The sequence below is a fragment of the Rhineura floridana genome, chromosome 4 (assembly GCF_030035675.1).
Source record: "Rhineura floridana isolate rRhiFlo1 chromosome 4, rRhiFlo1.hap2, whole genome shotgun sequence".
Lineage (NCBI taxonomy): Eukaryota > Metazoa > Chordata > Lepidosauria > Squamata > Rhineuridae > Rhineura > Rhineura floridana.
In genome coordinates, this window is record NC_084483.1 from 115,922,898 (window position 1) to 115,934,025 (window position 11,128).

The window sequence follows — 11,128 nt, forward strand, 5'->3', positions numbered from 1 at the left end:
AACGCTGATAGAGAGGGACGGATTGCTGGCATCCCGAAGGATCTAAGAAAATGCGTCTGTGGAGCCCAAACAGAGGATCTTCCTCATATATTACTACATTGCCCAATATACCAGACCCCGAGAACTAGATTTTTTAAGAAGTGGTTTGATGATCACGGGTTGTTTACGGAAGATGACAAAATACTCTTCCTAATGTCTGATTTAAATCCAGAGGTGACCCACAAGGTATCTTTGTTTGTGATAGCAGCTAGGAAATTACGAGTTAATTATGTTCTAGAGTGCTAAATGAAATAGGTGTTTTATAACTGATATTATGTTTTAAACTGTATAGTAACTATAGTAAAAATTGCTGTACCCTTTTAACATTGTGTTGGCCTATGGCCCTGCAATTTATAATAAACTTGAAACTTGATCTAAAGCAGTGATTCTTAACCTGGGGTGCACACACACACCCCGGGGTGAGAAACACTTTTTCTAGGGGTGTGAGGCCCAACCAAAGATTTTGGAAAATTGTCATTTATCTTAGCTAAGTTAGGCTAAAACACACATTAAAATAAAATAAAATAAAGATAAAAAATGAATGGTATCTTTTCAGGGGGTGCAAGAGCATATTTTGGAAATCCAAGAGGTCCTGGCAGTGGAAAAGGTTAAGAACCACTGATCTAAAGGGTCAAAATGCAGCATTATTGGATGTATTCTTAAAATAGTATGGAAGCAGTTGTAGCTAAGGTCAGTGACTTCCTCACTTCTTCAACATAGTTGTTCACTAAGGGTGCTTTATGCAACTGAAAAATTATTTGTTCAACTCCTCCTAAAGAATCCTCTTTAACCTAACCTCTCAAGAAGTGTCATTTATTTTCCCCTTCCCCTGCTTCTGAATCACCCCTACAAACCCAGGTGGAGAAAAACAGTGCTTTAAAAAAAATAAAAATTGTTTTTTTGTTTAAATTGGATTTTTAAATTCTAAATCAGATTTTTTTTAAAAAAAATCATTAATGTCACCAAATTCTTCCAAGTCACACAGGAAGTGGATTGGACTATAAAAGACCAACCCAAATTGTGTTTGCATTTTTCAAATTTGTAGGGCAGTACAATATCTTAAAGAGAAGGTCAGGTCTCCTGCTCCCTTGGTGCATTCACTATAGCTTCCCAATTTCCCTGCTTTTGAAAGTTTAATAGAAATATCTGTTGGCTATAGGTACATTCTTAAACCACAAGTTTTTTTGCCTATTAGTGAATAAGGGTTAGTTCACACTGTCTCTTCTCGTATGGGGTGGGGTGGGGGCAGACCTGATCATCCTTGGAGCACACATAGATGTGTCAAAATGTGAAGGCTTCTCTAGACACAAGCTTTTGTAGGCTTGTGGGAAATCTTCAATCACAAAGACTAGAATTGTAACCTTTTCCTTAACAGTTGACCTAGAGACAGACTTCCGTGTATGCATTTATTTGGCTTTCTTGGCTGCTTTTTTGGTAGTTGTACACAACAAATATTTACTAATGACTTCTTTTCTACCTCAATGCATTCCACAAATTGTCTATTGCAAAAAGAATTTGGCCACACAAGGTCTCTGTTCTTTTGATGGCTTACTTGTTTCTAATGAGATACCTCCAGATAACCTGTTTCTAATGGTGGATAGGAGAGGGAAAAGAAAGGAATTGAGTTGGTATTCTCCACCCCCAGAACTGTAGTCGGGGGGGACAAATGGGGTGCCACCACCCCTGAGCTGTGCTTCCTCCCCCACAGGATTTTTTGGGGGAAATTGTCGTCTTTTTAATTTGTGACATTACTGAGAGTGACAATCTCCATTTAAAGAATGATAGCATATTTTAAGAACAGGAGCAATTTAAGAATTGAACCCTCTAAAAAAATGAGTGAATAAGGCAGAACAAGTGCACAACAAAAGGCTTGTCTGGAAGAACCCCCAAACGTCTGCTCACTCAAGACTTTCCCTGATTCAGGGTGGATTTTTAATTACCACAATTGCCCTATAATTACTTAAATGATCCTGAAAAAAGCAGCCTGTATAGTACCATGACCCTTGAAGAGTTAAACATTAGAACTTGGTATTATGGTCTAGAGTTAGACTCCACCCCTTGGACTTTCCTTTGCTATGCTTTCCAGTTTCTGTTTCAGTTGTGTTGTCTACCCAGCCAGCAATAAAGAAGCAGGTTGGTTTGCCTGCAGTAAGAAGTAAGAGTTTGTTTATTCTGCAGTTACTATAATGAGTAAAGCAGGATTTGGTGCTTATTGCTAAAGGGTGAAATAAAAAAAATAACTTAAAGTGATCTGAAAAAATAGCTACCCTTTACTCTTTTAAAGCACTTACTATACTTACAATTATAGTGGCTATTCTTTCTTCTTTTTCTTGAATACTTAAATCGCAAAGGATGAACACAGCCCTAGAGGAATAGAAATATTGCTGTGTACACTACACTTAGCTAGCTGGCTGGCTGAACTCAGGCCTAATTTCTGATTTTCCCAATATGTGCAGCTCACCATGAGGCCTTTTCAGGGTTTCTGGACAGAAAAATCAACCCAGCAACCAGTAAAAAAAAAAGTTCCAATTGCTTTCCACAGATGTTTCCAATTGCTTAGTTCATCCTTTATATAGCAGCCAGTTAAAAGTTCTCCCTTGATTGTCCAACAGGAAGGAAAATCTAAAGGCCAGGAATAAGACTAGAAGGAGTGGGTTCTCAAGGGGGAGCTACCCAACACACTCTATAGTATTTATTTTCTCTCCGCTCTTCCCTAAACTTGTATTTATTTTATTTATTTATTAATTATATTTCTATACCGCCCAATAGCCGTAGCTCTCTGGGCGGTGCACAACATGAAAACATCCAATATACAAGTAAAAACATATATCAACAACTTAAAAACAATATACCAAAAATAGTAGAACATAATTAAACATATAAACAACTACAACACAAGCCTAAAAATATTAAAACGTATTAAATCAATTAAAAGTATTAAGATGTTAAGATGTTAAGAATTAAAATTACTAAAATATTAAGAGCGTAAGTGCAAATGTAGGTGTTACAATAGATGTTAAAAATGTTAAAATATTGTTAAAAAGCCTGGGAGAACAAAAAGGTTTTTACCTGGCACCGGAAGGACAGCAATGTTGGCGCCAGGCGTACCTCATCAGGGAGAGAGTTCCATAGTTCGGGGGCCACCACAGAGAAAGCCTGTTTTCTTGTTGTCACCTTCCAGGCTTCTCTCTGGGTGGGCCCCCAAAGGAGGCCCTTCGATGTTGAACGCAGAGTACGGGTAGGTTCATATTGGGAGAGGCGTTCCACCAGGTATTGTGGTCCCAAGCCGTGTAAGGCTTTATAAGTCAAAACCAGCACTTTGAATTGAGCCCGGAAGCATATAGGCAGCCAGTGCAAGCGAGCCAGAATCGGAGTTATATGTTCACATCTCCGAGTCCCTGTTAGCAATCTGGCCACTGCGTTTTGCACAAGCTGCAGCTTCCGAACTGTCTTCAAAGGCAGCCCCACGTAGAGTGCATTGCAGTAGTCCAATTTTGAGGTTACCAGTGCATGGACAACTGAAGCAAGGATTTCCCTATCCAGATAGGGGCGTAGTTGGGCCACCAACCGAAGTTGATAGAAAGCATTCTGTGCCACCGAGGCTACTTGTGCCTCTAGTGACAGGGATGGTTCTAAAAGAACTCCCAAACTACGGACCTGCTCCTTCAGGGGGAGTGCAACCCCGTCCAGAGCAGGTTGAGCCTCTCCCATCTGGTCAGGGGAAGTATGGACAAGTTTGTTTTTCAGGTGGAATCTAGAAGTGAGATAGCTAATGCAGCATTAAAGCCAACCTCAGGGACTCAGTGTCATTGCCCAAGTAGTTCAGTTCAGGAAGAATCGGAACACAGGGAGAGACCACAGGTGAAAGGGGACTATAACCATAGGCGAAGTCAAGCTTTTGAGTCTGTTATTCCTGGGGATCTCTCAAGAAAGGGCAAGACAATTCAATGGATTAAACTTCATTCATGTAAATTAACAAACTCTCTGGATGGAGGAGGAGTGACAGGGAACGTCACTGCCAGCCCTCACATCTTCTCCACCAGTGTGTGTGTGGGGTGATTGGCTGGCACTATGTGTCTCTCCCCATCCCAAATGCCCCAGCTAGAAACGTGGCTGCCCCACCTAACAAGGAAAGCTGGCTACAGGGCTGTCAACCCACAAACTTGAACTTGAACCCACAAACTTCAGCTCACACTTGAACAGATCACTCTACAGCAAATGTTCCGATTCTTCAATGAAACCCAACTCTCCCAAATGCCAACTTTATGATTACTCCCTTGCCAACCTAATCTGTCTTCTCAGGACTGGTGTATGCCATCTTTGCAACCACCATGTACTCACCACGCTACACTAGCATTAACAGTCATTGGGACAATAATCCTTCAGCTTCAAAGGTGTAAAATTCAAAGCAATAACCAGCTGTTATGGTCTCTAATTAGGCTTAAAATACATCCTTATAAGATCTGAAGCAATGCTGCCAACATTTGATTTACTAATAATGCCTAAGCAATAATCTAAATGGAAAGAAATATATTTTCCTCCAAGTTCGGCTGCTCCTATAATGTAGGTGTGGAAAGTGGCTGGTTTTTCTGGACCTGAAATTGAGAAGGCAGGTAATCCTCTTGAATAATTTGCCATTCTCTCTTTTAATCTGCTTCTCTTACCACCTGCAAAATTGCATTATTTTGTCTTGTCTATTGTTGGAGCAGGTGCTGCTCTTGGTTTCTTAAAAAGATAAGCAAGATATTTCAGCCTCTGCTCATTTCAGTGTCAAACCTTCTTAAAAAGCCCAAGGTTGCTTCACCTCTTGGCCTGGTTGATGCACCAGTTCGCACGGTAGAGTACTGGGGAAGAGCTGGGTCTCTGCATGTCACATGTCACTCTTGGTGCATAGTTGAAGGGTAAAGTGTACACATGCTTTTCCTCCAGAGATTGGCCAGCTAAGTACAATTCTGAATAGGACTGAGCCAGCAGGCGGTAGAATGAGATATATATCTGTGTGTGAAATGAACTGCTATTCAGCTTTTGAACTTGGCTAAAATGAAATTGAATAATATACTTTTGAACTCTCTTTTTCCCAGGAGGAAGAGATGCCGGATGTAGAAATCGACATTGATGATCTTCTTGATGCTGCTAATGAAGAGGAGAGAACACTCAAATTACAAGCAAGTTTGATTTTGCTAGCTTGGGAGAGTGGTTAAAATACATGGGTAACCTAATTTGATCCACACAGTCTGAATTGCAAACCTAGAATAATTTTCAATACAGATTTTGCGGAGGGAGGGGGAGAGGAGGGGAACTTATTACTGCAATGTAGAATAATAAAAATTAAGTCTTTTATAATGCATAATGGTGCAGAGATATAGTGAAGACTTGCATTCGGATTGGTGACATGAAGATGCGTGTAACTACTATATGCTGGGCTTGCCTGCGCTACTTATTGAGAAAGTGTCAGGACCAACTTGCCTTTGCCAATCTTGTTAGAGAGACAGGAAGCCCTGACTGAAGGAATTGCTCCATTCTACCTCAATCACACTCTAGTTATGATTTGGAAGAAGTAAAAAGTATTCCTTAAATGTGGATCAAAGTACTATGAATCTGGATATTGATTACAGTAGGTAGATCCTCCGTGGCGCAGAGTGGTAAGCGGTGGTAACGCAGCTGAAGCTCTGCTCACGGCCGGAGTTCCATTCCAACGGAAGGAGGAAGTCGAATCTCCGGTAAAAGGGGTTGAGGTTCACTCAGCCTTCCATCCATCCGTGGTCGGTAAAATGAGTACCCGGCATATGCTGGGGGGTAAAGAAAGACCAGGGAAGGAACTGGCAGTCCCACCCCATATATACGGTCTGCCTAGTAAACGTCGCAAGACGTCACCCTAAGAGTCGGCAACGACTCGCACTATAAGTGTGGGGACACCTTTACCTTTTTTAGGTAGTAGAACTTGTTTACATATTTCCCCTATATGAAATGCTGACATAGAAAAGATACTTATTCACCAGCAGATGTGATAGCTACTCTAAAAGTGTCTGGTCCTTAGAAGTAAGAGAGATGAAGGAAGACTGCTTTTTATAAAAATACAACTGATGCTCTTATTTTACTTCCAGGAAGCGCTAGTAGATTGCTACAAACCCACAGAGGTAAACCAGTCTTATACTGTTTTAAATTTAAAAGCATAATATCTTCTGGAGTGTGTAGGGGATGCCTACCTTACCAAAATGTCTCAGAGAAGTGCAACAACTCAGATAATCAGAAATTTAGATATATGTTAACGGGCACAGCAATCCAACTCATGGGAAGCGGGTGGAAGAGTGCCGGCAGAGGAGGAACTGGTGGGAAGCTACACAGCATCCATTTCCTGTTCGGGAGCTGCTGGGCCGGTGGAAAGTTGGCTCCATTGGGAGCTGAGTGCACGAATGAAAAAGAAAAAGGCAGGTCTCACAAATACTCCTACCATCAAATAAGCACTCCCTGTTGACTTCCATTATGATTATTTTCTTAGACCAATATTTTTCACATATTTTTGGCCCAGATCGGTGCCCGCAGGAGTGCTCCAATGGAAATTGGATGTTGCATAAGTCCCCCCCCCTCGGCTCCTCCTCCAACACTCCCCCCCCAGAATGCCCCTTTCTCAGGCCTTCCTCTGGCTTCCCTTCTGCCAGGCTGGGCTTCTGCAGTGGACCCCCGGATGAGCCGGCAGAGCCCCAACTCCACCATGTTGGAGGGGCTTCTGCCGGCGAAGCCAGGACCATGCCAGCTCCCCTCAGCCTGGTGTAAATACGAGTTGGATTTCACCCTAAGTTATTTGAATACTTTGTCATCACACTTTTGACTAGATAATTGGATCTCAAATTGTGTCAAGTTGCACTACCCCCAGAGGTGTGCCTCTCAGATACTTCTCTACCATACAGCCCAAGTTTCTAATCCTGTTGGAAGCAAGTGTGTTTTTCCTACAGCAAATGCATAAAGGATGGACATTACACACATGTTTAAAAGGTGTTTCCATGGGGAACCTGATTAGGCTGGGTTTTCCTAGCCTAACGTGTACAGTGCCAACATCTGTTTAAGATCTACATGTTATCTGTTCCAAGTAACACCAGTGGAGTACTGGTGGTCTTCCTACAACAATCATTATGGGGGCGATATGTGTCGTGCAGCTCCTCATAGCATCAGGTTGATGTGCTCAGTTGTCTTCCAGCATTGTAAAATAAGGGCACTTGAGACACTTGCTTTTATACTGCGCTAAACAAGCATGTATACCTGTCAGGTTGTTTGTTGTTTTCATGATGTAAAGCTTTTTAGACTTTTGAGAGGTGCACACCTGCACATGAACTCTCTCTTTCTCTCTGTCTCGCTCTAATGGTTAGTCATCTGTAAGAAATGAGTGCCACAATGTTTTGATGTGGGTGCCTTAACTTAAAGTAAGCTTGATGCCAGCAGCTAAAAATGATTTCTGGGCATCTGGCACCAACCTGTAGCAAGGCATACTTTGCAAGCCCATTTTGTGCAGCACACACTTTCATGCATTCATTCATTCCTATCCAAATGGTAGCATGGCAATAGGGAGGAAATGGGGGCAGCAGGAAGAATCTCTGAACTTCTCTATGTGTATCAGCAGATTTAGTCAGGCTGAAATAGACCATCTTTCAAATTTTTGGGATCTTGCTTTTATGCACAACTGTATCTTCTGCTTGGCTCTTGGAGCTGATAACAGTATGTGACTGGAAGTGCTTAATAACTTTTAAGGTACATCCTAGCTGTAGCTTTCCAGTGGAAATTCCTAAGATGCGTAGAAGCCACATAAATGTGTTGCCTAGAAAGAGAAGCTCTGGCTTTATCAAGCCTCTAGGAAATGTTTGGATATTGTAAATGACTTATGTCTTTGTGCTATTAATACACACTCTGTTCTTTTTCCAGTAAGCAGGCTAGAAATAGAACTCTCTGGAACTTCACAGCAAAGCAGATAGTGTTTAGTAATGAAGATGCCATTAGTGTTTGAGTAGGAAATGTGTAGAGCAGTGTTTTGATTTATTCAGACAGAACTCAGAACGGGGGACATAAGTTGTCTCTTGTTAGAAGTCAATGCCCATGTTTCAAAACGCATCTACACAGCATCCATATATTTAGTTGCCTTGCAACTCAGTGAATGCTCAGGCTTCCATCTAGAGCCAAATCATCCCCCATCAGTTCAGAGATTTTTTTGGGGTGGGGATCTGGGATCAGTCTTCCTCTGCCACCACAGTGATTGAGACATGGGTGGCGTGGGGGGTAGTGGAGAAGGCATTCAGCTTGGGCACAGTATGCATACCATCCTCCACAACAGACATTTGCAATGGGGCTGATAAGAAGAAGTTCTCCTCTTCTTCCACCAGCAGTCTTTTTGTGGGTTCCTGCTTATATAAACTCTTGTTGGCAATGAATAGTCAACCAGGATCATTGGAATTTTGAAAATAATCTTTTGTTAGAACATGCATTCAGGGGTCTATGACTTTGTCTTGCAGTGAAGATGGTTGAGTGGCTGACACTTGTGTAAAAATGAGTGTGGGGGTGGGGGGTTGCCCTTCCTCTGTGTAACTTCTAATGACACATTTTCTTCAATCCTTTCTTTTTGTAGGAGTTTATCAAAGAACTGCTAACTCGGATAAGAGGGATGAGGAAACTGAGCCCTCCTCAAAAGAAGAGTATATAAGTGAAAACAGAGCCCTCTTGAGAGATGTGGCTGCTCAACTGGGACTTTTGATAGATCAACTTCTAGTTCAGTCTTTATGAGCAATTTATTATTTTTGGTTGAGTTCTGACATTTTAATGAATTTGACTTCATTTGTTTTTAAGACTTTTTAAAGTGTCATGGGTTTTTTTTATCGTGGATATCAACATTATGGATGCTGCTGCTACTTCCTGAGGATGTTCAAAGTAGATGGGAAAACGCCAAATTTAGAGAGACTTCAGCTATCCCAGGCAGTAATCCTACTTGATAAATTCTGTATAGAACTACTAGGGGATGCTGTTCCTTTACCAGCTGGGTTGTATCATTAAGTTGTACACCAGACTCATGGGTGTTAAGGTTCTTGTGATTATGTACATAAATTATCGAGTGAGTGTTACTTTTTCTTCACATGGTTGGAAGAGAAATGTGGTCTAGTTAACAATTTAAACAAAAGTTGTAGCAGATGTCATGTTGGGGTAGGGGAGGGTTTCAATTTGTTGAAGTAGATGCTGCCACTGCTTCTAAATACATTTCAAGTATTGGGGTAAATACTCTGATTCACAAAACAATGTATGAGCAAATTGAGGGATTTCAAGGGCTTTAATTTTGTAGGCTTTGAATTTATTTTATGGACTTTTGATGCTTAGCCAGATCACCTCCTCTTCACCTCATGGTCTGTTAGGATTGTATTGACCTACTGCCTAAGAGTCTGATGTGACAGTGAGAGGAAGAGGGTCAATGTCATTTAAGGGAGGCTGTCAGAAGAGGAAATGTAAATGAAACCAAACAAAATGTTGGCCCAGTGCAGTTTCTTCCCATTTGTGACAAGAATATTAAACTATTTCTCCAGCTTTGGCATCAGACTTGGTAGGTTCTGTGGGTGGGACTGGTTCTTAGTTGTGAAAGCAGGATCCATAACTATTCAGGAAAACATACTAGATGTTTCATAAGCTACCATCTGCTGGTAGATGCTAGTCTGGCATTTTATATCAAGGGTGCTCTGAACATAATTTTATTTTTTAAAAGAAGAAATACATGTTTGTGTACTTTATGTATACTGGCAAGCTTTTTAAAATTTATTTAATTTTGTAATGTTTTATCAATGAGTTTTATTTACCAGATATTTACTCAAATAAATGCAACAAATTGGGGGTTTGTTTTATGTGTATTTTAACTATTGGTGGGAATTAATGGTATCTGTCTTTTGCCAACCTGTTTTGAGTATATGAGCAACCACCAACCTTTATAAAGTTGTGTTAACTCAAGTTGCTTTACAGCATACCAGTAAAAGAGAGCCTTAACAAACTTACGTTAATGTAGAGGGTCATCAACCTGGTGTCCATGGGTGCTATGGCACCCGCTGAGGCCTTCATTAGCACCCCTGGACAGAGGCCCCACACTCTGAGCTTTCTTTTCTTTTTGTAAAGTAAGTCTCAAGCCTTCCTAAGAAAAATAAATTATGAAGCAAAATGTGCAGGTATACTTCCAAGCGATTTCTGTGAAATGAGCCAGGATGTATGCTCCTGCTTGTTGGTGTTTTTAGTCAATGAGTAAAGTCAGATCTGAGACTGAAAGTGAGTTGTTTGGACACCAGACAATAGGATCCGTAGGTTCCTAAAGAGCTTCTGTTTTCCCCTTCCCTTTAAGGCACTTTTCCCGCTTCTGTCTTATTTTCTAGTAGTCTTTGGAATCTCCATAGCCCTTTTTTACCTAGTGACTAGGATCCATCTTTCCTCCGGAGGGTTCATCTGAAATCAGTTACTCCCTAGAAGTTATTTTCTCCAAATGTGTCAGCTCTACACTGCATCAGCAGTGCCAGGGGGGGCTGGAAATTCCTGGGTCTTTGGCAGGGAAGGAAAGTCCTTAGCCAGCAGTCGGGTTGTAAATCTGCCAGGCCTATCTGAAGCGTACTTGCCGAGTCAGAAGTCCAGAAGCGAGGTCAGTGGAGGTCCGGGATCAATTGCCAAGGAGGTCAGTCAAAGAGATGCTACAGGGAAACTAGGTCTACACAAAGCCACGCCTGACGTTGCAGTCAGCAACAAGCTGCAGCCAAGGTGTGCCTTATAAAGAGCAGGATGGACAGCAGGTGTGAGCCCTCAGCGTTTGGGCCTTAAGGAGACAGGCCTGCCTCTCTTCTGCCTGACCTTCTGCTGTCTACGTTCTGCAGGTGAGGGGGGAGTATCCTGGTCACTGTCTGTGTCTGGCTGCAGGGCCTCTGCTGTCCCTGGGGTGCTCTGCAGCTGAGGGGCAGAAGGAGCTGGATTCTCAGGAGGCTCCTCCGTGTCTCCTGCTGCTCCTGGGTCTGCTGCTGTTACTCCTGAGTTGTCCTCATCTGAGGAGTCCTCTGACGGGGCCATGACAAAATGCTACTACCAAATAAGTATG

The 11,128-nt window shown here is 41.9% G+C and overlaps 1 protein-coding gene across 1 annotated transcript in view; it reads left to right on the forward strand.

Annotated features, from left to right (window-relative positions):
- PPP1R14C (protein phosphatase 1 regulatory inhibitor subunit 14C) overlaps positions 1–9,916 on the forward strand; it is a 68,060-nt gene extending 58,144 nt beyond the window's left edge. Inside the window, exons 2-4 of the mRNA XM_061624108.1 lie at positions 5,121–5,204; positions 6,144–6,176; positions 8,651–9,916. Of these exons, the coding sequence (XP_061480092.1) occupies positions 5,121–5,204; positions 6,144–6,176; positions 8,651–8,725 (192 nt within the window). The 3' untranslated portion in view covers positions 8,726–9,916. The remainder of the gene's footprint in view (positions 1–5,120; positions 5,205–6,143; positions 6,177–8,650) is intronic.
- The last annotated feature ends 1,212 nt before the right edge of the window (positions 9,917–11,128 follow it).